Genomic DNA, 27,877 nt, shown 5'->3' with positions numbered 1-27,877 from the left:
ACCTTAATAAAAATGGAAGCTGACATTGCATTGGTATTGTGCAAGTTGGAGAGTTTGTACCTACCTTCATTCTTTGATGTAATGGTTTATTTGGCTGTGCATCTACCTCGTGAGGCTTTAGTTGTTGGCCCTGTTCAGTATAGATGGATGTATCCTATTGAACGGTTTTTGAGAAAACTTAAGCAATCTGTAGGGAATAAGGCTCGTCCGGAAGGATCGATCGTAGAGTCATATATTCATAATGAGTGGCATACACTTTGTTCAATGTATTTTCGTGGGGTTGGTACTAGATTTACAAGACCAGATCGAAATTATGAAGGTGGACAAATGGGAGTTTCGTTAGCATTTACTGTGTTTTCCCAGAAAGTACGTCTCATTGATGCACAAGGGGGCTATGACCTATGTGGGCGAGAGTTTGAAAGAGCTCGCTGGTATGTCTTGAATAACTTTGAAGAGATTGAACATTATTTGAGGTTAGTGATGATCATCTAATTTAATAGTATTTTTAAATGTATTTATAATAATATAATATATATTGATACCAATTAATAGCTCACATTAACATACGCAGTGAACATATACAATTACTTCAGACGAATGGTGTGACTGATGTAGAAAAGACGCACGAAGAAGAATTTGCCTCATGGTTTGAACATACGGTATTACTAAAAATAAATATGCACAATTATTTTAAATTTTATACATTTTGTATATGGGATTGATATTTGTATATGATATTGATATGAGTAGAATAAAATTTATTTATGTAGGTTGCATCGAAATATAGTGAACATACAGGTGAAATCTCGCCAGAAGTATATGATTTGGCATGTGGTCCGTCTAAGCGGGCTATCCAATATTTAGGATGTTTGGTGCGTGGATATAGATTTCACACAGCAGACAGAGAACGATATAGGAAAACTCAAAATTGTGGGGTTGTAGTCGAAGGAAGTCATGGGGATGATAATATCGACTTTTACGGAATTGTGGAAGATATCATAGCGTTAAAGTATGTGGGGGGATATATGGTCTAGTTATTTAAATGTAATTGGTGGGATGTCTCAAATCCTAGGTTGGGTAAAGATGAATACTTTATAAGTGTCAATACTTCTCGCAAATGGTATGAGGACGATTCTTTCGTTCTCGCAAACCAAGCAAATCAAGTTTTTTATTTAGATGATCCGGAGTTCGGAAATCCATGGCGGGTAGTCGAGAAGTTCGCACCAAGAAATGTATATGATTATATTCCAGAGGCAGACAAACCACATGAAGAAGTTGATAGTCCAGACCATGAAGAAGCATATCAAGAAAATGAATCGGGCATCAATCTATTTGTTGATCTAAGCCAATATGACATGGTCCCATTGCGCAGAGAAGATGTTCAACCCGAAGTAATTGAAGGTGACATGTCGGAAGAACATGAATCAACTGAAGTGTCTACTGATGATGAGAGCGACTGGTCCAACAAAACTAATACCGAATGATTTTCAAACAGATATTTGTGTAGGTATAATTCTTATAAAAAGATTCTTCCATTTGTTTGAATAATAACTTATTATAATTTCAAACAGATATGCCTCCTAAAAGCAAAAGAACACGTGAGTCATCCCCACCACCTACTAACTCCCCGTGTGATTCACCTGTCAACAATGGTGGGCCAATATCACCAGAACCAGAACAAGGTATTTTATCATTGCATATCTTTTAAATTATATGATTATTTTAATTAAAATATATGACTTAATTTTTGTATATATAGCTATTGTAAATCAGCGTCAAGTTAGAGGCATTACGAGGGGTGTCGGCATAGAGAAAATAAGGAAAGTAGGTAAAATTAGAGTTGATATACCTGATGATCACACCAGTGGCTCTGTGGATTCAGCAGCTTGGCTTGCTTCTTATGTTAGTACACTTACTCCCACGTATGCACCAATGCCTACATCCTCCTGGGCTAAAGTTCCTCAAGATGTGAAAGATCACATAAAAAATTATTGTCTGGTAATAAGTTATAACAGCCCGCTAGAAATTCAATTGTGGAATTTCTATTGACTTTAGGAACCTCGCGAAGATTTTATAAGTTTTCACGAATCCATTAATCATATAGGTTTTAGTCTAACTAAAGAGTTAGTGTTATTATTTACTATGGTATCCGAAATGTGTTTTTGATTATTGGAGATAGTTAGAAGTGTCAAAATGTATTATGGTTTGTGTCATTAGACTCGGAGGGTTATTTAAGCTCTTATGGCGTAATAACACTTTTTCATATTTTTGGACAAAACATCTGTTCAAAATTGTAGATATTATTGGATAAAAATATCTTAAGCTAATTTTATGTATATTATTGAATAAAAATATTTTAAGCTAATTTCGTGGATATTATTGGGTAAAAATATCTTGAGTTGATTTTTATAGATATTATTAGGTAAGAGAGTCCTATACTTAACTCTCACTTCGAGTAAGAGAGTCCTATACTTAACTCTCACTCCAGCCTCATCTCTTCCATATCTCATCCATAAGTATCTCCAGCCACCTCTACCCACGAAATTATTTTCATTTATACTTTCCATTAAAAGAAAATAAAAAACTCTCTCTCGGACAGCTTTTAGGAGTTCTTTTGCATGCCCATTTCGAAACTTTTATAAGTATTTTATCATAAAGTCTCCTTCATATAAGTTGTTCCTTTTTTAGTCTAGTTTACGTGGATATCTTATTTGTCCCATTTGAAGATCATTTGGTTCATAAAATATTATTTAAACTATAAAAAGGTCATTCTAGAAGATAAACTGAAGAATATGTTATAGTTTGGAGTTTTTGACCAAGCTAATTGATAGATATTGGTCCGAAATTTTTATGGAGTATTGTTAACATGTATATATGACTATTGGTTGAGGATTTTTGCATGATTAAAGGTTTTGATGAAATATTTTCTTAGATTTAGAAACTTAGAAACTGGAAGAGGAAAAACAGTTTCTATTTTGAGAAAGTTTAACTCTTTGGTGGTCTAAACCTATTCCAACGACTTTGATAATTTTATTGGAGGATCCTAAGCATCTTATATACATGTTATATTATTATTTTGAAGATATTTTATGTTAGTTTCAAAGATATGAAATTTTATGCAAAGAAATATTCAAATAAGCCAAAGCGTAGATGTTCTTGGCTAAATTTATGTTTTGGTTAATTTTTAACCATGTGATCTTGAATTAGAAGCTTATATATGTTTTAGGATATCTTTTTAAACCATGTGATGGTTTTTTTTGAAGATCACATATTTATAAATCATAGATCAAAAGGTTGATCAAAACAAGTTGGAAACAAAAATCAATGGAAATAGCATATGGGAATTTCAGCCCTATGGAGTTTTAATAGTTGTGATTAGTTTTAAATTTTTCTAAATTGATATTTGAGTTGAGGATAAAATTTACATGAGGCATGTAAATTTTGGTGACTTTTGGAGTTTGTATGCAAAATCCTTAAGTTATGGGTAAAACGGTCATTTTCCTACATGTAGAGAGTAAAATGGAAATTTTACTCTTTAAGTTAGTATTTTATATATTTCAATTTATTAGTGATTTAGTGCTAACTTTTAGAATCACTAATTACAGTTCCTCGTGATCGCGCTTAAAGTTTTATAAGAAACGCGGAAATCGAGGTAAGTTAGCTTTTAACTTACTAGCAGTCTACTGTGTATGTGTGCTAAGTAAAGGAACTACAGTGTATGTATGTGTGTTATAATATATTTCATGCCATGCCAAGTCATCACGTAATTATTTGTTATACAGAATTTATTCTGTCATCAGTTTTTATCTGTTACATAATATATTCTGTCATGTATTGTTGTACATTACAAGTACATCATGCTAAGTATGCCATCTATTACATGTATTTCAAGTCATGTAATATTCACTGTTGCAAGTATGTCATGTGAAATATGTTGTCTATTATATGTTATGCCATGTTACGAAATATTTTTATCTCAAGTTGGTTATGTATTTCAAGTTATGTTCAAGTCACGTTATGTTATGTCAGGGTTTCAGTCCTTTTGTATTCCAGTCACGTTTCATCTTGATTACTTATGTATAGGGTCATAACAATTGTGATGCATACACTACGTGAGACACAGCAATTGTGACACGTAGAATACATGGGGCCACAACAACTGTGGAGTATGTATTTAAGCAATTAAAGAATAAGTTTCCGTAGAATACATGGGGTCACAACAACTGTGGAGTATGTATTTACACGTAGAATACATGGGGCCACAACAACTGTGGAGTATGTATTTTTTCATGTTAAGTCAAGTTTGCTTAGAATACATGGGGCCACAACAACTGTAGAGTATGTATTTACACGTAGAATACATGGGGCCACAACAACTGTGGAGTATGTATTTTTCATGTTAATTCAAGTTTTAGAGCAAGTTCATGCTAAGTCAAGTTTCAGATCAAGTTCATGTCAAGTCAAATCCAATTCATGTTTCAATCTAAGTTATGTCAATTATGCTATGTTGTACGCCAAGTTATGCTTTAATTACTTGTGAATTTGATTATACATTTATGTTTTTATTGTCATCCATGCATCATTAGCTTGTGTGAAAGTTTTTTGTTAACTTACTGAGATTTGTAATCAAATCTCACTTTAGTAGTCCCAACTACCATTCCCCCCGAATGGTAGATCTTGTTACAGGACCTGAAGGAGGATCAATAGCTGATCAACTAGACACAGTTGACTAAGCGACGGTGCGACATCAATGTTAATATAGTAATTAACGTAAATTACTACTTGTACGATTGAGTTGCATCTCTAGTACTTTTTGGATCATAACCATTTTGGACTAGTGTTGTGATCTTAGTTGTTCAATGGGTTTTTATGTATGAAGTATGTTTTAAGCATTTGGGATATTTTCAATTTGGTGCATAATATTGCTAAAGAAAAAATTTATCCGCTGCGAATATTGCATATTGTTAGATGCATGTTAGGAACATTGCATCTTATATGTCATGAACGGGGGCAGGTAACCTTGTGTTGCATGTCTCGACGCTTCAAATGGCCGTCCGATCCCAAACGGAATTTGGGGGCGTCACATAAGTTACTCAAGAGAACATTTTTATTTAAATAAATTTTGAAATTATACTAATTGCTTCTAATTTTTTGAAGGATGAGTTTGAACTAAATTTTGGCCGACGAGAGGATCGATTAACGATTGAGAAACTGATGTCGAATGCATTCCGGAGGTACAAAGGTCGATGTCATGCACACTATCAGAAGTTCAGTACTACGACAGAGGCGCGTCAAAATCCATTACAAGCAATGCCATCAAACGATTGGGAGAAAGTTTGTGATCTGTTTGAAGATTATGCTTATCAAGCAATTTCGTTGTTGTCTATTTTTAAAATGATAGATGTATTAAATATAAAATTATAATACTTTTTTTTAGCAACGGAGTACGGTGAACAAAGCAAATAGATCAAATTTAACGATACACCATCATGCAGGTTCTCGATCTTTTCATCGCTTGTAAAAAAAAAGTAGTTAGTTATTTTATTTTCCATTAAATATTAATACATATACTTTTCTGGTTTAAATTCTGATATTAATTTCCATTTTGCAACAAAAAGAAAATCCTGGTGATTATGATCTGACCCAATTGTATGCTAAAGTACATAAAAATCGTGATGGTGTTTGGAGTAATCCTGAAGCAGAGGCAAACTATGTAAGTTTAAGTTTATTTAATTTCATTGTCTAGATATATTTTTGTTACCTATACTAATTTTAATGTTTTTCTTTTTGTAGGACAAGATGAAATTTCTTAAAGACACTGCTGCGGATCCATCTGATGAATCATCTGTCAACGATGCTCAAATCTTTTCTCAAGTTCTTGGATCACGTTCTGGATTTTTGAGGGGCTTAGGACGTTGCATGAAGTCATCCTCAACATCTTCATCCTCTTCTAAAACCAGATCAAATGACGACCAAACTAAGAAGTTAGAGGAAGCTACACTTGAGATAGAACGATTGAGGTCGAAGGAAAAAGAGTTGCTGATCCGATTAGATCAAGCAGCAGATCTAGAGGCAAGATTAGAAGAGAGGCTACAATTAAATAATCAAAAAATGTTTGAACAATTTCAGTCAATGATGTCTCAAAACCCTATGCCACCAGTACCACCACAATCATAGTTCATTTAATTTTTTTAATTACCTTTATTTATGATGTTTGTAAACAAATAAACCAATTGATGTATGTTTGATTAAATTTGTATTACTATTATCATTTTAATTAAATTTTATTCTGTTTGATCAATACCGTTCGAACTTTAAATAATGCATTCGAATGGTAAATTACCATTTATGCATACATTCGAACAAAAATATATCCATTCGAATACAAAAAACTCATTCGAACGTATCAGGAAATACAATCACTGCCTTTGTACGAACAATTAAATATTCATTCGAATAACGATATTTTCAAAACTTTGTCCTAACAAAATATTTTCGTAAATATATTGTCTGTTCGAATAGTTAAAATTTTTCTTTGAACAAAAGTCACTTCAAACTGTGTTGTTCGAACGGATTCGATCAGAGATGATTTTTGGTTCGAATTATCATTTCATGTTGTTCAAACAGTAATTTTTTCATTCGAACTTCATTCTGAGATGAAATTTTTTTGTCTAAAAAAAAATTCCCGTTCGAACGGTTTCGACTGATTCCACCCAATTTCATCCCTAAAAGTACTTTTTGGAGATGAAATTTGATTTTTATCTTCGAAAACCTTCTAAGACGGTCTTTCTGAGACAAAATAGAGACAAAAAATTTTCGTCTCCAAAAACTTCTAGGGACGAAATTCTTATTTTTTGAGACAAATTTTTTTATCTCTAAAAACCAAATCTCTTGTAGTGGTCCTAAATCTATACAAATCATTTTCCTTTTGAAGTACTTAATTTGTTCCCTCTCCCTCAGAAAAAATTTTAGGAGATTTGTTTGTGCTAAAAATATCTTACATGCAATTCGTCTAATGTGACACTTAACACTTAGAATGATCAAACTTTTTAAAATTTCTCATAATTTTATTTTCAAATATAACTAAAACATAAAATACTTTTCAATTTCAAAATTTGAACTTTTTTATCAATCTCAAAATTTAAATTTTTTCATCTAATCATTACCTAATAATTATTTAAATGCAAAAACCAAATCAACTTTTATAAATTTTAAAACAAAAGAGAAAAATTAATACAATTTTTACAAATTTAAAAATGAAATAATATTTAAAAATCATATTCAAATAATTTTTAATATTTTTATATAACTTTTTTATCTCTTCTTTCTTAAAATCCAATAAAAAAATATTAAATGTACTCATAAAAAATTTATTAAAAGGTACATACCCAAGCAGTGTCTCACAAATGTTTTTCCTTTTCTTATATTTTATTTTATTTTAAATGAAAATGATGATTAAAAAGTTGTTTATATTGAAAAATATTTTTATCTCATTCTATAATTACAATTTTCATAAATTTTAATATAAAATATAATAAATAACTTAAATTTTTTAAATTTAAAAATAATAATAATATTAAAAAATAATATTTTATTCCATTTTTAATTCCTCCGCCAATCAAACTGTCAACTAACCTCGAAATAATTTCTCATAGAATTGTACTCGGAAGTTTCAAACAAATCCCTACGTGTCGGAAATTAGGACCCCACTCTTTGCTCTCTTCGTGTGCCAATGGCTGCTTCATCCTCTTCTTAATTCCTCCTCCTCGTCAGGGTCCGATACGACGTTATCTTCTTCTCGCCGTCGCTGTCACCGTCACCACCGTATCCAAAGAGTCCATCACCACTCCGATGGTTCTAGGTCCCCATATATAGTTATAATTCTAGTTAGGGTTTTCCCAGTTCGAATTTTTAGCTTTGTAAATCTTGGTTGGCTTTGTAATTACTATATTTATGCCTTTCTCTTATTTTTTAGGTTTTAGATTATAATTTATCTATCTCAATTCTCCACTAAACCGATTGAGTTTCTTGCTCTAATTTTAATTTTTTTCGGTGTAAATGTATATGATTTTATAATTTATATAATTAGTACGACTTGTTTGGATTAATGTACCGTTTGCTTCTTGAGAAAGATCATGAAAGAGAAATAAAATTATATCTTTTGGCTTTTACGGCTTGCTTTTAGAGGACTATTTCTTCAATTTTTATTTTTTTCTTAGATGGTTAATTTTCATTGTGGATTATGAAAGTAACAGTTTACGCGGTCTTAGTGCCAACTGTTTCTTTGATGATTATCGGTGTAGACTCTTAACAATAAGACCTTAGAAATTTCAAATATCATCAGTAGCTTTTGTTAATTAGCTTTTCAGGCATTTTCCATTCTTTTTAAAAATAACAGAAAGATGATCACCTTTCCTGATGTCTATCTATTGCTGAGTTCTTGTAGAAGTGACAGTTCTTCTCACAGTGAGCATGAAGCGTCTAATCATTCAAAGAGGCACAAGAAGAATGACAGGCCAAAGAAGGTGATGGTTTAATTCCATTTGTACTTCTCTGTTTGCTTGCTCTGCTTGTCTTCTTATCCCTATCCTTTTCCCCTTCATGTCTAGAACAAGGAAAAGAAATGAAATTAAGTAAATATGTAACACCCCGCTCCCGTAGGATAGAGATGTTACTAATGTATATAATATAATGTACAGTAAAGAGATTCATATCCTGAAATACCTCATTTATTGAAAACATTAATTAAACTGAACATAACTATTTTTGAAAACATAAAACTGAAAATGTAAAATAAAAACATAAACTAACCCTACACGTGACTTTTTATCCAAAAATCATAAAAGAAACTAAGTCATTGCACTAGATCTACTTCTGGTTCTCCAGCTTTACGTCCTTACAATCATCTGAGAAAGTCAAACGTAGCAAAGAACAAAAAAAAAAAAACAAACAGACAAAAAAAGAGTCGAATACTCAGTAAATAGCACATCATACCGTAAAATATAATTTAGCTTAGACCTAATCTTTGAAAGACTCTTCAAACAACATATATCATTCATAGATTCTCATAACATGTCTATTCATCATCAACATGAACGGAAACATACATAATCATGGTACACATATAACATGAATGCATAAATTACTTGTTTATCTTATCTTTCACTTATTATATGATGAACCACGCTTGAGTATGTGGCACCCCATAACTTATCATAATATGAAGTGAAACACGTTTGAGTCCGTCTTCACTTAACATTTGGTGAACCACGCTTAGGTCCGTGACACCGCTTATCATAACTTGTGAGGAACACACATAGGTCTATGTCACCCTTTAACATATCATGGAGTGAAACACGCTTAGGTCTATGTTTCACTTAACATATGGTAAACCACGCTTAGGTCCATGGCACCTCTTATCATAACTTATGATGAACACGCTTAGGTCCGTGTCACCCTGAATATAACTTGTGATGAACACGTTTAGATCCGTATCATCCTTAACATAACTTGTGATAAACACGCTTAAGTCCATATCATCCTTAACATATCTTGTGATGAACACGTTTAGATCCGTGTCATCCTTAACATAACTTAAAGTGAACACGTTGAGGTCCATGTTTCACTTAACAAATGGTGAATCATGTTTAGGTCCGTGACACCGTCTTAACATTGCTTGTGGTAAACACGCTTAAGTCCGTGTCACCCTTAACATAACTTAGAGTGAAACACACTTAGGTCCGTGTTTCACTTATTTTATGGTGAACCACGTTTAGGTCCATGTCACATTTAAACATCTTATATTTCTTAATGCATGAGAACTTATTTAATATCAAGAACTTTTCTAGCATGGCATATACTTATAGATGACATAACATGGCATAATATGATCTAAACATAAACATTCCATGGCATACATGATCTGAGTTCTATATGAACTTTACATAACATACTTGATCTAAATACTTCATGACATTACATAGCATATATGATTTAATCACTACATGAGCATGGCATACATGATCTAGGTAATACATGAACATGGCATACATAATTTGACTATTTTATTACATGGCATACTTGACTTAAATTACTACATGAACATTTTATGACTTCCATGTGATTTTAGAATCATTCACTCCATCAAACAACAAATTCATTCATACAAGCATAATGTCATAATTCATCAAAGATTGTGAAAGAAATCTAACCTTGACTTAGCTCGTAGCATAACGTAGATAAACATCATATTTTCATATATCATTAGAAAATTTACGGTACACATGCAATTATATGATCATACTAATTACCTCTTAGTGCTGCTTCCACAATCTCACGTTGTAACTCGTAACCTATACAAGACACTAATTGTTACTAACTTTTCTAGAAAACGTGTCGTAGCATTCTAAATACTTAAAATAATACCCAAGAGATAATTTAATAATGATTCAATTATAAAAAGATTACATAATATTATTCAAAACTCATAACATATTCCCTAACTTCTATTAAAAAAAATATTTAACTTAATAATTTTCTTAAAAAACATAGTTAAATAGAATAGACAATTAGAATATTAATTAAAATAATAGACTAAAAAGTATACTTTAAAATATACTTAAAATCCCTTAAATATTTTCCATACAAAAAATAAGTCTGTGGGCTCATATTTATTCATGTAAAACTTTGGGTTAACTTAAATTCCAGTCCAGCCCCAATTAAAGAAAACAGCCCACTTAAAAAATATCTAAACAGTTTTCTGCAAACACAACCAACCCATTAAAATCATCAAGCTCACAAGAATCAACTCACTTAACTATTAAGATAGTTTCTGCATAAAACAAGTCCACCCGATTTAAAACAATAGCCCAGATACAAATAAAACCCAGCCTCAGCAAAAATTCATCTTACTAAGAAGGGAATTTTGGGAAAACATCCTAATGGCATGGTCATTCTGGAAAGCTGAATATAAAGGGAGCATAAAGGCTTACGGGGAAAGCTCACGTCACGCAACAAAGGAAACTGGAATAAACAAAAGGGAGTGGCCACACAATGCTCACCGAGAGGAAGCTAAGGTGACGGCGGCTCAGGGGTGACTGGGGGTGGTCAGCGACACCACTGAACTCCTCAGATAGTGGTGCGACATGAAAAAACAAAAGAGAAAGCTAGAGAGAAAAACTACCTAGCCAAAAATCACAGAGAGGGAGAGAAGGGAGGAAGATTCCATCGTGGGCTTACTAGAAAGAGTGGGTTCGCCAGAGTTTGGCTAGCCGGCGATTTCTTGGCTGTTTCCGGTGAGTTAAGTGCCTTGGTTGGCTGAGAGTGTTTTTTCTCGGTTTGCAGAGGATGTTACGTTGGGCTGGTGTGTATAATGTTTTCTCATTTTTGCTGAGGGTCTCGTGGGTTTTATAGAGAGGGAAAAGAGGGAGTAAATGAGTGATCTGGAGATTGGATAAAGTTTGAATTGGAGTGTTGGTTCTAATCTAGGAATCTATTCAAACTGAAAATTAAAGATAACTATATTGATAAGGAAACTTCCTAATGAAATACAAACCCTTTTAATCTGATCCATTGATAAATTGCGGAAGTAATAAAAATAAAAATAAAAAAGATAAAAATGAAACGAATCAAAATAACAAAAAAAAATTAAATCATAAAAAAAAACACTTTTTGGGGCCTGGATGTTACAAAATACCATAAACAGCACAGCCAAAAACTTAAAGTGCTAGGCCACTACAGTCTCTATAGCTTAATGGGATCCACAAGATTGTTTTTATGCTAGTGATGAACTTTTATATCCCGAAAGCATATATTTATAGCCCAATAAAATAGCAAACACATTTAGTGGAATGATGGTGGCCACTCTTCTTTGATGAAAGAGATAATAGCATTGCCTGGTATTTTGAGTGTAGAACAGCTCCATGATATGTGTATATATTTTTTTGGATGATTGTATGTATGAAGTATATATATGCGCGCGTGTTTGCCGGTGGTTATTAATTCATATATATTGCAGTCCTAATATGTTATTATTGCCTCAACATCAGGGGTCTATGCATATATATAAAACAAACAGAAGAAAATAGTGTAGAGTCATTTGAAGCTATAATAAATATTATTTAAGTCCATTGGATTCAGTCAATTTCCCAAGCTAGCTCGGAGGTCATTACTCGATTTCCAGATATTACAAACCAGTATCAGACCATTTCTATCTGTTATGTTTTTAAACTGCAACCGAATCTTTAACATTGCTGCAAAGATTTGCTGGAAATATTCTAATTAATGGAGTCAATGGCCCTCCACTTGGCCCACCAGCTGGGCCAACAATCCAAGGCATGCAAGGAAATTTTCTTTACCCACTTTCTCACTCTGCTTTCTCTCAAGTTTATCTATTTGAATTAAGTACTCAGCTATGGCAAATAGTTTTGAGCTCTGTAAGGCATCTAAATGACTGTTGGTCTTGTTAAATAGGAAATGGAGAATCATGATTAAGTTACTATTAGTCTTCTAGAACTAGATCCATTAGATTAATACCACTCATCTTATGCTTGTTATTGATTAATATGTATGTGATTGATTAATACTAAGTGAAGCTTGCTTGTGATTGAATTACTTTATTTTTAATTATTGTAGTAAGCAAGCATTATTAAAAATAAACCATGGGAATGAACAGTACTGTTTTCATTGGTGTTCTTAACTTAGAATTGATTAATGAATAATGATACTTGGTTTTCTTTTTTATCTTGAAAATGCAGTTGAGCCTTATGGAATTTAGTGGTACTATACCTTCATCAAGGTCTGAATCAAACGCTGGTGTGATGCGTATGGATAACATTGTGCCTCCAACTGGAGCTAGAAAGAATGGTGATGGGGATGGTTCAAGTAATGGTCCTAGTCTTGGACTTGTCAAGTATAATGAGAAGAAAATAAGGTTGGCAGTAGCTAAGATGATAATTGTGAATGATCTGCCGTTTAGATTTGTAGAAAAACAGGGGTTTAATGATTTTATGGCTGTAGTTGAGTCTAGATTTCCAATATCCTCTCGCATTATTGTTATGGAAGATTATTTGAAGATATACTTCTCAGAAAAGGACAAGTTAAGGGATATATTCATGTCATTTAGTTATAAGATTTGCATCACCACTGATATGTGGATATCGGTGCAAAATCTTAACTATATGTGCATAACAGCCAATTTTATTGATGATGATTGGATCTTACATAAAAGAATAATAGGTTTTATGAAAGTTTATGATCGTAAAGGGATGACAATAGGAAGAGAGATAGAGTCATCCGTACTTGGGTGGGGTATAAAGAAGATATTTACGATCACAATTGATAATGCATCTTCTAATACCGCAACCATCGATTATTTGAGGCAAAGTTCCAAAGTTAGGGATTGTATGGTATTAGACAACGAGCTTATTCACATAAGATGTGCACATATTTTGAATCTCATTGTCCGTGAAGGATTGAAAGAAATTGATGGATTGATTGTGAAGATTCAAAATGCAGTGAAATATGTGAAGTCTTCCCCTGCAAGACTCAATAAGTTCAAGCCATGCGTGGAGAGACGAAATATCTTGGGTGATGCGCTTCTTTTTCTTGATGCTCCAACCAGGTGGAACTCAACATATCTAATGTTGAGTGTAGCTTTAAAGTATCGTACGACGTTTGAAGTGATGCAAGAAGAAGATGATCAGTTTGGACCATATTTATGTGAGAGGTTGGACAAGGGCCACCAACTTTAAAGGATTGGGAAACCATCAAGGCTTCTGTAGGATTATTGAAGATTTTTTACAATTTCACCTTACGGATTTCAAGCTCAATTTTTGTAACTTCAAATTTGTTCATTGAAAAAATAGATACAATCTATAACCATTTGAACAAATTTTCTATGAGTGAGGATTTTATGTTAAAAATCATGTCGGAGAGGATGATGTTGAAATATGACAAATATTGGGGGGATTTTGAGAAAGTGGACAAAATCTTATTTATTGTGGCTATGCTTGATCCACGCTGTAAGTTAGAAGTTTTGGAGTTTTGGTTTACAAATTTTCTTGGCCCCAAGCGAACATATGAACTTCTTACAAGGTTAAGGAAAATGATTGAGCAAATGTATAAGCAATATTCAAAACCCAATATAGTTTCAAGTAGTTTTGGTGAAACCCAAAGCAACACAACAATATCTTATTATGATGAGCATGATATTTTGATTAGATATCACCGGTATCAAGCATCAAAAGGTGTTGTAGTGTCGAAATCAAAGTTGGATCAATATTTCATGGGGAGCCTTGAAGAATTGACGCCCAACTTTGATATTTTGATGTGGTGGAAGATGAATTCAACCAAATTTCCAATTCTTGCCAATATAGCTCGAGATGTGTTAGCTATTCCCATATCTACTATTGCTCCTGAGTCAGCATTTAGCATCAGGGGTCATGTGTTAGATTCATTTCATAGCTCATTGGCCCCAACAATGGTTGAAACTCTTATTTGCACACAAAATTGGTTGAAGGCTCCCTCCATTAATTATGAATCCCAAGATGTAATGGAAGATGCTGAAAGCTACAAGTTAGAAGTTGGTAAGATTCCTATTAGAAGAATATTTTTATAGTACTTTCTAACAATTATATTTTAACGTAACTTTTTTTCCATATAGAGATAAATTTGAAGAATATTTGGAATGAGGAGGATTGAAGAATACTTGATTTTTCCTTACTTGGACTTATGGTGATTATGAAGTTTCTTATGGTGTTTCAGAAGTTTATTTAGAACTTTATTTGGCAAGCTAACTTATTTAACTTGATAAGTTGTTTCAGGTAAATATGGATTTCTGCTTCTTGTGATCTTATCCTTCCTTTTGGTACAAAACTAGCTAATCCTAGGGTAAGACCAAATCTCTAAACCACTTTCTATATGACCGGATTTTCTATTGATCTTTCCAATCAAAGTTGGTTCCTATGTGCACCTCATTTGTGTCCCTAAGTTGGTGGCAAAGCTTTCTGAATCATTGCAACCTTCCTCCCATCTTTCATTATTTTATTGCTTCATCTTGTCAGAAACTATTTCTGCTCCTTTTTACATACCTTAATTTCTCCAGTCATGTGAAAGCGGTAGAGTTAGGTTGCTCTGATTTCTTAGAAACCCTACATTATATGTCTGGCACTTTTTTTGGTATTTTCAGGTAGGCTTTTAACTTCGATATGGTCCAGAGAAGATAATTCTTAAAACGATGCTTGCTCTTATCTGATGTTCGCTTAGCATAAGGCCTAGTGATTAGGTTGTCTGAACTGACAAATATAATACATGATATTGGATCTGTCAAGTAGTGTGATCAATGGTGCATTTAAGCGGTATTAAGTTACTGCCTGCTAGAGTTGGAATACTACAAAACATGTGGGAGATGAGAAAAGGAAGGAAATATTTGAATTTAAGCTTTTAACTGTCTTTGAAAGTAGTTTGTGCTCCTCTTTTTCTGTAGGAGGATAGCGATCAACAAGACTGAAACCTGGTTTGCGACGCACATAATTTCTTTCAAAGTTTTTATAAAAGTAACTTCCCCACAATTGAAATTCCTCAAGAAATGATCCCTTGAATATATATATATATATATATATATAAAACTGCAATATTGACTTGACAAAATTAAATCATATTTAGTCATAATGGAAGGCATTAGAAGGCAAATTCGTATCTGTGATCAGACAAAATTATCATTTGACATTTTTATGTTTGACCTTCTTGGTGTCATTACATTCCTTATCCATATAACCTAACCCATCTCATTTGATATTTTTTCTTGCAGGATGGATTATGTCAAAATATATGCAAACTGGATTGTCTCAAAAACTTTGTCTTGAAAGTCTAATATTCTGTGGGTTTTTTGGCAGCAATGGTTCCCTTTCTTTTCGTGTTTTTTATTTTTATTTTTGTTAGTTTGTATTTGTGTTTGTACAGGATGAATATTATATCGACTTTGGTGGTGAGATGGCTACTGATGGAGTTATGGTAGTTTTGTTTCTAGACAGGAATTTAGCAAATGGTGCTTGTATTGATAAGAATTATGACTATTTTTTTCTTTTTTCTTTTTTCTATTTTGTAGTTTTTATACTTTTATTGATACTTTATTGTATCCCTCAAGGTACACATTTTGTAACCACATTATTCATCTGCCATAAGTGATGGTTTATTTATAAAATATGGGTACCATCATGTTTTTTTCATAGACATTAATTAATAAAAAAATTTTATTATATATTTGGATCTACCAATCAAAGAAAATGCAATTGGAATTTAAAACACAAAATAAATATTTAAGCATTTTAGACAATATATAAATATTAAACATTTTGACACCAAATTGAAAAAAAAAAAAAGAGTGAGTTGGAAATTTGGCCAAAAAAAATGGATCTGGTTGGAATAATGTTTCAAGCCATGCAAAATCAGGCCGGAATGAAATGTTCAGGACAGATCGGGGCGAGCGAACGGTAAATGGAATTTGAATTTCCTTAAAGCTGATAATAGGGGACATAAGGTCCTAAATGATTCAGATGTGCTACATTATACTGGGTTTATAAGAAAGCTTTACTTTCTCCTGTGAAAGAAATGAAAAGAAGAAGAAAATAAAAGGGTCTTTGAAAGCTTCTCAATGCAATTCTCAGTTTTTCTTCTATCTATAAGCTGTGAGAGTTCAATGTACCTTTGCAATTAGGAAGTGGCATTCATGTTAATTTATCTTGGCACTCACAATATTTGAGATGTTTATAATACTTTCTGCCTGTTTTTATGGATTGGATCTTTCAAATTGGACCTGGGGTCTGTGTGGCATGATGATTGGGCACTTGATTGGCTTCCTTGGATGTTGTTTCATTGTCTCTGTTCGTGCTTGTCCTGGCAATGGGAGCCATGTATAGAAACAGCAGAATGAGAGAAGTGGCAGCCCTGTTCAGCTTTCTAAGGTATTAACCTGTAGTATCTGTGTTTCTGGTTTAAATATCCCAAACTTAAATATCCCGAGTTTGTTTGTCGAAGACCGAGTTCCTCAGTAAGGGAATACATTTGAGAAATAAATTATATTTATAATTATAAAATATAAACGTCTTGAACATCTTTTAAAAAAATTAAGTAAATATATAATTTATAAAAAAATTAATTTTTTAATAATAAATTTTATTCTTTTTTAAAATAAATGTTCGACACTTATATAATCCATATGTGTCTAACATTACTAAAAGATATCAAAGAGATAAATTTTTTTTTTTTATAAAAATAAATTTATAAATTAATATAATTTCACGATTTACAGAGGATTTTTTTAACAATATAAACTCAAGGCCCTTTTTGTAATTTCAGAAGCTAAGCTCCTCCGTAGTCCCCGACTCCCCAAGCTTTCTTCTATAAATACGGTTCAGAAAATTAGGGTTACAGAACTTTCAATGGTTTTCCTCAGGATCTGAGGCTCTGCGCCTACCTTCACTATCGATGATGGGTTTCTCTATTTTCTTATCTTTGGGGTATTTTTTCTGTATTCAATCTTTCTGGGTTTTAAACTTCGCACATAGTTCTTCTTGGTAACCCGTTTTCCGAGGAAATGGTTTCCAGGATTTTATCTGTGCGTAAAGCAAATCAAAGTCCTTTCTGCTTGAGCTTTCTCCTTTTTCGGTCCATGGAGATGTGCTCCAATGTTATTGGATTACATTTTTCTTTAAAACCCATGATTGGTTCAACCAGTTATGGGAAGTATTTGGTTGCTTGTGTGGGAAATTTTTGGCGTAGGAAAATCAATGTGAATAAATCTAATGGTCTGGTCAATAATATAACACGAACAGAAAGCGAGAACAAAAGGGATTTAATTTATTTGCAGTCTGTATTCAGCTTATTTCGCGCTATTCAGAGTAGTTAAAGACGTTATCATAGAAGCAGAGAGCGGGGTCATACGGAATGAAATCTGCTATTACATGTGAAAGACATGAAAAACGGTTCTGGAACGGAGATTCTTTGAATCGAATGATCATGTCAAACGGATTTGGAATCAAAGTAAAACCATTTCATTGTACGTGTTATCGATACTGCAGATTTCAGACTACAATGATGTTTTACCGGCGGGACCCATAGCTTTACATGTTTAAATTTTTATTTCAAACACGATGTAAGTTGCGTTCAAAGGATTCGACGGACAATGACGGCATCTGAAGATTTAGTTAGTGACCGTTCAGTTGATTGGTAAAGGCCAAGACAATGCTGCAGAGCTGGTTGAATGTCTTGCTTGATTTAGCAATTGGGGAGTTGCTTTTCAGGTCCTTGAAACCTTCCTCACAAGAATCGACTCCGGTCATGGCAGCACTCACCCATATATTAACATCACTATAACTCTTAGATTTCAAGGCCTTGAAGGAGTAACTGATTTGTTGATTTGCACTCCGGAAGTTCTCAGCGCAATCTTTGAGGGCTGCAGATGCATCCTTCAGTTTGCTGATTTGGGTTTCCACTTGCTTAGCACTGACTAGTGCGTACTTCAGGGCAACTCTGGCTAGGACGCGAAGTTCAGTGGCCGTACGGGCCTTGGGGTGACTTGACAAAACTGCTCTGCACAGGTTTTTGTACAGAGTGCGATCACAAGCTGTGGTGATCAAATTAAGGTCTTTGTTGTGAGCAAGAATGGTGTATGGGCAGAGAGTGAAAAGCAACCCAAAGAATAGCTTGAAGATGGGCTTCATGTTGTCAAGACAGAAAATTTTTCTCTGCAAAAAACAAAGATCTTTTCTGCTGACAAATGGGAGAAAGTAGAAGTATTGGAATGTTGTGATTTACTACCCATTGCGGAAGTAAATTATATAAGGAGAAGTTTTTTTGCGGGTGGGGGGTTTGGTATGTGCTGGAGAAAAGCTCATGTTTAAGCGATTTCTTTGGGCTCTTCATTTCTCTTTGCATGGAAAACATGAGTTTGGTTGAGCCTGAATTAGGAGTTTCGGCAATCTATTCCAATGTTTCTGTAGTTGTCTGCATTATCTCTTCCCATGTTTGTAGCAAGACTTGTTCAAATTTTGTTGTTTGTTGAGTTTTGATCTGGCTTAAATTACCATAACAGATTATTAGATCCTGTCCTGTAATTTGGCTCCTCCAATTGGCAAACGGAGAGAGAAAGAAAGAGGGTATGGAGTTTTCTGTCTCTAGATTGTCCATGCAATCCGGGTAAAAGAATGATATACACAATACATTTTCACAACACATTTCACAATAATGTTGTAAGATGAGAGTATTTTTATAAAATAAAGTTGCTTTTATATTGTAAGGTATTTTACAAAAATACCTCTAATTTAAAACATAGTTGTGTAAAGTGTTGTAAAAAATGTTGTGTAAATCATTTTCCCAATTTTCATAATTCACATATGAAATTGAAACATGACTCATAACTCAAACCTTACAACTATTTTACAACCCATTTTACAATTAACAAAAAATAAGTTTCAATTTTACAAAACTACCCTGATCTGCTTCCTATTCAGTTTTACACTGTTACCCTCAATTTCATATCAAGTTTAAAAATAGTTGTAAAAAACTGTAACTTGTTCATGTTCCATATTTAGAAAATATTTAATTCACTGAGAGATGTCACAAAAGCATCTAAAAAAAAACTCACCAACTGATATGACTTGTTTTTGTACATTAGATTGTAATGTTCTTTTTACCATAATATAAATCTAACATATCAATATACTTTATGAGTTTTACTTTCGTAAGATAGTTTTACGAACTCTTCACACTTCTCATATTTACTCATAAAGCATTTGGTGCTTATTTTGTTCACACCACCTGCCCTTAATACCTTTCGTCATAGTCCTCTAAAAAAGAGAAAACTCTCGTCCCTTTCCAAGTTCCACCATCTAGTGTCCATGAAGCAACCACAAGAGAGAGCGAGGATCAGAGCAAAGTTTATTTGGGGGAAGGGGGAAAGGGGGTAATGTTGCCCAGATGACTAACACAAGAGGGGGGGTGAATTGAGTTGTATTAAAAAAATAACAATTATAAATCAAATATATAATATAAAATATAAACAAAATATGAAATAACAATAAATATAAAGAGTAAGGGTAAGAGAGAAGCAAACTCAGTATGTTAACGAGGTTCGGCCTCACTGCCTACGTCCTCGCCTCAAGCTACCCCTTGAGGATTCCCAAATTCACTATTCAACCTCCTTCAGGTGGAGATAGAAACCTATTACACTTTTGAACAACACCGCTACAAAAGATCCGTGTAGAACACCCTCTACACTTGCAATCACCTTACACGTGGTGATTCAACTATTCCCCGTGTAGAATACTTTCTACACACACAAGGGTTATACACACCCTTTTTCTGATACAAGAGCTGATAGTGGGTAGGTTATCAGAAAACACTCATCAATGAGTGAAATAAGAACAATACAGCGCAAACTATATCTCTCAAATGAACAAGGATTAAGGCTCAATGCTTAGAGAAGAGAGAATGAAATCTTTGAATGAATGTTGTATGCTCTTGGTGTTGTGAATGTGAAGCTCTCAAATGATCTATTTATAAGCATATGAGACTTCATATTCAAATTTAAAAAGATTCACATGTCAAAGACAACATCATTCACTTTTTCAAAAAATTCAAATAAAAGGTTCTTCTTTTTCAATTGTCAAAGACAACATCATTCACTTTTTCAAAAAAATCAAACCTAATCTTTTACTTTTGGCATATGACAAAATGAGCACACTTTCCTTTTCAAAAAATTCAAACCTAATCTTTTACTTTTTGCATATGACAAAATGAGCACACTTTACTTTTCAAATTTTTCAAACAAAATCATCTACCTTTTGTATAAGTCTAAAAAAGCATCAATCACTTTTGAAAATATTCAAATAAAACATGCACATGTGAAAGATGACAATCAATCATCTTTAATATTTTCAAAGTTCAACCCTTTAATCAAGGCATGCACATGCAAAAGATGACAATCAATCATCTTTCAAAATTTTCAAATTTAATTTTCAAAAATATTCATGCACATGTGGAAAATGTATTTTAATGCTTTATGATAAAATATTAATTTTGAGCATTAATCCTAATTTCGAATTTTAAGAGATTTACAACATTACTCTATAACTTTAATGTGAACTTGTTTCCTTCTTGCTCATGCTTGGTTCTTTGATGTGCTTGATTCCATTGTGCGAACAACTTGAGCTTGAAACTCCTTTATTCTTTGAATTCATTTGTTATCATCAAAATCCATGTGTAGATTTATAATCACATGAAACTTGAAACCTTGGGTTCAACAGGTAAGATGGAGAGGATTGAGCATAGGATAATGAGTGTCAATCACATTAGAATGCATAGCGATAGAGCAGCAAAAGGAAATGGTTCGTTTCCAGAACATTAATATCTGTTAGTATATATATTTGTATCTTAAAATATCTCTAGAATATTATGTTATATCCTTAATTTCCTGTAATTATGCTATGTTAGAATCTTTTCTATTAATTGTATTTCCTTATTTACTTTGGCCATATTCAACTATATATAGGCCACATTTGTATAGTTTGAGATATACAAAAATATACAATTCTCTAGAACTCTTTCTTTCAACATGGTATCACAGCCATTCATCTGAGTTCTTTCCTTTTGTCCGTGCACGGCCTCTTTCTGGTATTTTCCCGGTATTCTTTCCTTTGCACTTGATAAAAGTTCTACAAGGAAGTTTCGTTGGTTTTGCACTCAGTTTTTCATTAAATCCGATCTTGAGATGAGTCCTGAGAATTTTATCGACGTTTTTGTGTAAACAGCGTCTTGATTCGTTTTCGCATGCTCCCCCACGCGCCACTTACACTCTCTGCGCGTCGTCCCACGTGCCAAGCATCTCCATCAGCTTCCCAACCTCCTTCAGCCCATTCGGCCCAGCCCATTTCACACAGCCCAGCCCAAGTAAGCCTTACAAGCCTTTTTTTTTTTTTTCTTTTACTTTAGTTTTCATTTGAGCCTAGACCCATCAACCCAGTCCAGACCCATCAACCCGCAACCCGTTGACCCGTCGACTGTCCGACTGGTTGATCGTTGACTATTGACCGTTGACCAAAAAATAAAAAAATAAAAAGAAAAGAGAGCAGTATGTCTCACCCTTCTCCCAACCTTGACAACATTGTTCGTCCTATTGATAATATTTTAGACGGATCTAATTATAATATGTGGACCCACAATATGGAAGTTTTTCTTAAAAGCCGTAAACTGTGGCGTTATGTTTCTAGTGATATTCTTACACCCAAGCAACAAGCTGATGAGAGTGTTGATGTGTTTGCCAGCCGACTTGAAGATTGGCATAGTATTCATTATAAGATACTGTCTTTGTTTATCAATACTTGTATTCCATCCATTCATAGCTTGCTTCCCAAGCTTGGTAATGCTAAACTTGCTTGGGATTTTCTAGCTAAACGCTACAACTGCACTCATGATGATTCGTTGCAGTTTCAACTTGAGACTAAGTTTTATCAGATGCGTCAGGAATCAGGTCAGTCCATTGCTGATTTCTATTCTCAATTTAATAATCTTTGGGAACAGTTGTCTGCTACAGATCCCCAACTCCAATGTTCTGCTAACATTGAGCTATTTGCCTCCTACTGTGATCGTCGTAAGTTTATGCATTTTATGATGGCACTTCATGAGGATTTTGAATCTACTCGGATTTCTCTTTTGCATCGTACACCTCTTCCCACTCTTGAAACTGCAGTTGCTGAACTTATTTCTGAAGAGAATCGTTGTTCCACCATGCAGATGCTGCTGCCATCCCTAAGACTACATTTGGGTTTTCTCTAGTCTCGGGCCATTTTCATTCTCAGTCCTCAAAGACTGTCTTCTGCAAATACTGCAAACGTCTGGGTCACTCTGTTACGGAATGTCGCAAATTGCAGAACAAAAATCAGTCTCGGGCCCCCTTGTTGCAAGCTGCTGCAGTGGCTCCAACTGCTCCTTCTGCTCTTCAGTCTATTGCTGAGCCTTCTTCAATATCCACTACTCTCACTGCTATTGACATTGAGGCATTAATTCATCAAGTTTTATCCCGGTCTTCTAGTACTTTGTCTGTCACCTCATGTACATCTCCTTGGTTTTTTGATTCTACCTGTTGCAATCACATGACTTCTAATTCCACTATTTTTTCACAAAAATCTACTTTGTCCCCCACTCCTATCATATATACTACTGATGGTTCTCATTTATATGTTAGTCAAATTGGGTCAATTTCCTCTCTTATCTTATCTATTGACAACACTTAACTTGTTCCCAAATTGTCCTTAAATCTCCTTTCAGTTAGTCAACTTTGTGAATTAGGTCTTACGCTTATCTTTTCTAATGCTGGTTTGATGTGCAGGATCCACAGACGGGTCAACTCATTGGGACAGGCCGTAAGATTGAACGTCTGTTCGAGCTTACTTCTTTGCAACTTCCATCCCATCTGTCTTGTTCCATTGTTGCTCCTACCATCTCTTCCCATTTATGGCATTCTCGGTTGGCTCATGCCTCTCTACCTCGTGTTCGTCTTTTGGCCTCCCAAGGTCACCTAGGTTCTATAGGGTTTAAGTCTTTTAATTGTGTCTCTTGTCAACTTAGAAAACAAACTTATTTACTTTTTAATATAAGTGAATCTTTTTCGACTGCACCTTTTGATTTGATTCACTCTGATATTTGTGGTCTTGCACCCACTCCTACTAAGAGGGGATCTCGTTATTTTGTTGTCTTTGTTGATGATTACTCTCGTTATACATGGCTATACTTGTTACAACATCGATCTGAGCTTGTTCGTGTTTACCAAACTTTTCACAAAATGGTCCAAACTCAATTTTCTCGTACCATCAAAGTTTTTCGTTCAGATAATGCCATGGAATACAATGACAAAACTCTCCTTGAGTTCCTGAATCAACACGACACATTGTCCCATCGTTCTTGTCCCTATACCTCTCAACAAAATAGTTGTGCAAAATGAAAACATCGTCATATCCTTGATACTGTAAGAGCTCTTTTACTTTCTGCTTCTTTACCTAAAAAATTTTGGGGTGAAACTGCTCTTACTTCTGTGTACACAATCAATCGAGTACCCTCCCCTATACTTCATAACAAATCTCCTTATAAGCTTCTCTATGGTATAGTTCCTAACTATTCTTTACTTCGAGTATTTGGTTGTACCTGTTTTGTTACTCTTCCTCCTCATGAAAGGACCAAAGTTGAACCCCGTTCTCGGTTATGTTGTTTTCTTGGTTATGGCTTAACTTAAAAAGGTTATCGTTGTTATGATCCTATCTCCAAACGTCTTCGAGTCTCTCGTCATGTGGAGTTTTGGGAACACAAACCATTTACTAGTCTATCCACGTTCTCCCCTTCCTCCTCTAATCACTCACTCATCTTCACTGATCCCTCTATTGCTTTATTTTATGACTCTTCTACAGAGATTCTGAGCTCCTCAAATAGTTCTTCCACTACTGCACCCAATCCAGTTGATGCTTTTGATGGACCATCTGCCACATCACCCATTCCTCAGTCTTCTCCACTCCCTGAACCTCGTCGTTCCAGTCGGGTAAGTGTTCCTCCTACTCATCTTCATGATTATCATTGTTTCTCTGTCCTTGCCACCCTCCACGAACCTCACAATTATCGTGAGGCTCGTACTGACCCTCTCTGGTAGCAAGCTATGTTTGATGAATTGAATGCTCTTGTCAAAACCCATACTTGGGATCTGGTGGACTTGTCTCATGGTAAAGTTGCAGTGAGATGTAAGTGGATTTATAAAATCAAGACTCGAGCAGATGGATCAGTTGAACGCTACAAGGCTCAATTTGTTGTAAAGGGGTTCACCCAGGAGTACGGGGATTGACTATGAGGAGACTTTTGCTCCTTGCTAGATTTACCTCTGTTAGATCTTTGCTTGCAGTTGCTGCTGTCCGTCGTTGGAAACTTTTTCAAATGGATATTAAAATTGCCTTCCTTAATAATGATCTTACTGAAGAAGTTTACATGCAACCTCCACCTGGCTATGAGCATCCTCTACATAAAGTTTGTCGTCTTCGTCGCGCACTTTATGGGCTCAAACATGCTCCATCGAGCTTGGTTTGAAAAATTTCAGTCAATGGTTTCTCAACAAGGCTTTCTTTCTAGCCCATATGATTCTGCACTCTTTCTTCGCACTTCTGGGGCAGGTACTATCCTTCTTCTTCTTTATGTAGATGATATGATTATTACTGGTGATGATATTGCTAGTATTCGAGATCTTCAAACTTTGCTTAATCAGAATTTTGAGATAAAGGATTTGGGACATCTTAATTACTTCATCGGTCTTGAAGTTACTTCAAGTCAGGATGGTTATTATCTCACTCAAGCCAAATATGCCTCTGATTTACTTGCCAAAACTGGGTTGACAGATAGCAAGTTAGCCACGAGTCCCCTTGAGTATAATACTAAGCTCCTGGCCACTGACGGTTCCCCACTTGCAGATGCAACACTTTATCGACAGTTAGTTGGCAGTCTCATTTATCTTACTGTCACTAGGCCTGACATTTCATATGCTGTTCATTTGGTCAGTCAATTCATGAGCGTACCTCGGTCTACCCACTTTGCTGCAGTTCTTCGAATTTTACACTACATCAAGGGTACTCTGTTTCATGGTCTGTAGACTCTGCACTTCTCCTCTCACTCCTCTCTGGAGCTACAGGCTTATTCTGATGCATATTGGGCTGGTGATCCTACTGATCGTCGCTCCACCACTGGTTATTATTTCTTACTTGGTACTTATTTGATTTCATGGTGTAGTAAGAAACAGTCTATTGTTGCCCGTTCTAGCACTGAGGCTGAGTATCATGCCCTCGCTAATACGACCCGAACTTTTGTGGTTACGCTGGCTTCTGAAAGATATGGGTGTTCCTCAATCACTAAGTTCTCCTCTTCATTGTGATAATCGTAGTGCCGTCCAGATTGCGCATAATGATGTGTTTCACGAGCGTACCAAACATATTGAAATTGATTGTCACTTCATCTACCACCATCTTCAGCAAGGTGTCCTCCAGTTACATTCAGTTTCTTCTGAAGATAATCTTACTATCATTTTTATGAAATCACATCCACCTGGTCGGCTTGGTGATCTTGTTTCTAAACTCCAGTTGACTTCCACCACCTATAGTTTGAGGGGGGATGTGTATATATTTGAATCTTAGAATATCTCTAGAATATTATGTTATAACCTTAATTTCCTGTAATTATGCTAGGTTAGAATCTTTTCTATTAATTGTATTTCCTTATTTACTTTGACCATATTCAACTATATATAGGCCACATTTGTATAGTTTGAGATATACAGAAATATACAATTCTCCAGAACTCTCTCTTTCAACAATATCTGCGCCTAAATCAAATTCCTTTCTGTTTGAGCTTTCTCCCTTTTTACATGGAGCGTTATTGGATAACCCTTTTGTTTTGTTTTTTCTTTTTTTCCAAACCACAAAAGGATTGATTTTACCATTTAACGGCAGTGTTTGGTTGCTTGTGCAAGAAATTCTTCTCATTAGGAAAATCTAGTGGTTTGTGCAGCACATGGTCGTTCTGTTTCATATTGAACTTTGATTTCAACTTTTTCTTTTTGGAGGTACCGTCCTCCTCCTTTCAAAAAGTCTCTTTCTTTTCGTCTAATTTGTTCTTATCCAGAGAATACTTGTCTGTAAAGCTGTAGTTACTTACTCAGGGATCAATGCGAGTCAATGGTCTTGCTCTAGGAAGGCAAGATCTAGAAAAGGAAATGAAAACAAATAGGTCTGTGTTAGTTTCTTTGCAATAATTAAGAGGTTCATTGAAGGTCTGTGTTAATCTTTGTTACCAAAATTTAAATCAATTTGTGGATTCAATTTAATTTCCAGGGGATGGCTTGTGCCAAGACAAACAAAAGCATGACATGGGATATGATCAAAGATGTTGAGTCGGGTAAAGTCATTTCTTGGCACACAAACCAGAAAATGTTATTGATGCTTTGGAAAACAATGAAAATTTACAAAATAAAGAAATCATATTTATTGCGCAAAGCTTAAGCTTGGTATGGTAAAGAGCTTGAGAGAAAGATCAGTGCTTCAGTTGATTGGTAAGGCCCAAGGCAATGCTACATAGCTGATCGAATAAGATTCTCAAATTAGCGAGTAGAGACTCGCGGCCTTGATTCTTGAAACCTGCATCACACGTAAGAGCATCGTTCATGGCGGCCGTGACCCATGTTATAACATCTTCATACCCTTTTTTTCCCAAGGCATTGAGGCAATCATCAAGCTTATCCATTGCATCTTCGTAGTTCTGAAAGCAATCCGACAGACATTGGTGAACAACATCGTCAGATGTGTCCTCGTCCAGCTTGGTGATGTGGTCACGTATGTGGGTGGCATTGATTGCTGCTTGTTTTACTGCCACAGTGGCAAGGCCATGAACATCAACAGCCTCGAGGCCCTCGGGGTCATTTTCAAGGTTTTGTATGCAAAGGGCTTTGTGCAAAGTATGATCACAAGCTATGGGGATTAAATCTGCTATTTCACTTGGAGCAGCTAGAATTTTGTGTACCCATAGAGTAAAAAACAGCAAAAAGAAAAGTTCTGCAATGGGTTTCATGTTTTGACTAGAATGTTATGGTCTTTCTTAGTAGCTATTAACTAATGATATATATATATATATATATCTATATAAAGAAGAAAAGAGGTAGATTAGTGCATGACCACATATTAAGAACAGTGTTTAAGCGGTCTGTTTGGGCTTCCTGTGGACAGTAGGAGTTGGCTTAAATTAGGGGTTTGAACCATCCACTCCCGTGTATGTGCCAAGACTTCTTCAACTTGATCAGTTTATC

The 27,877-nt window shown here is 34.6% G+C and overlaps 2 protein-coding genes and 1 pseudogene across 2 annotated transcripts; 1 reads left to right on the top strand and 2 right to left on the bottom strand.

Moving 5' to 3' along the window:
* Nucleotides 1-18,203: 18,203 nt before the first annotated feature.
* Nucleotides 18,204-19,199, bottom strand: LOC122315489 (pectinesterase inhibitor-like). The gene has a single exon (XM_043131419.1). It carries the CDS (start codon nucleotides 18,717-18,719, stop codon nucleotides 18,204-18,206), a length of 516 nt encoding a protein of 171 aa, XP_042987353.1. The 5' UTR covers nucleotides 18,720-19,199.
* Nucleotides 19,200-24,882: 5,683 nt separating this feature from the next.
* LOC122315485 lies at nucleotides 24,883-26,213 on the top strand (annotated as a pseudogene).
* A 756-nt stretch (nucleotides 26,214-26,969) lies between these two features.
* LOC122314681 (pectinesterase inhibitor-like) lies at nucleotides 26,970-27,665 on the bottom strand. Its single transcript, XM_043130188.1, has one exon. The coding sequence runs from the start codon at nucleotides 27,640-27,642 to the stop codon at nucleotides 27,109-27,111; it is 534 nt and encodes a 177-aa protein (XP_042986122.1). The 5' UTR covers nucleotides 27,643-27,665; the 3' UTR covers nucleotides 26,970-27,108.
* Nucleotides 27,666-27,877: the final 212 nt, after the last annotated feature.

This window comes from Carya illinoinensis, chromosome 7, assembly GCF_018687715.1.
Source record: "Carya illinoinensis cultivar Pawnee chromosome 7, C.illinoinensisPawnee_v1, whole genome shotgun sequence".
NCBI classification, from domain to species: domain Eukaryota; kingdom Viridiplantae; phylum Streptophyta; class Magnoliopsida; order Fagales; family Juglandaceae; genus Carya; species Carya illinoinensis.
The sequence above is the reverse complement of the archived record's forward strand: the minus strand, read 5'-3'. Positions and strand labels throughout refer to the sequence as shown.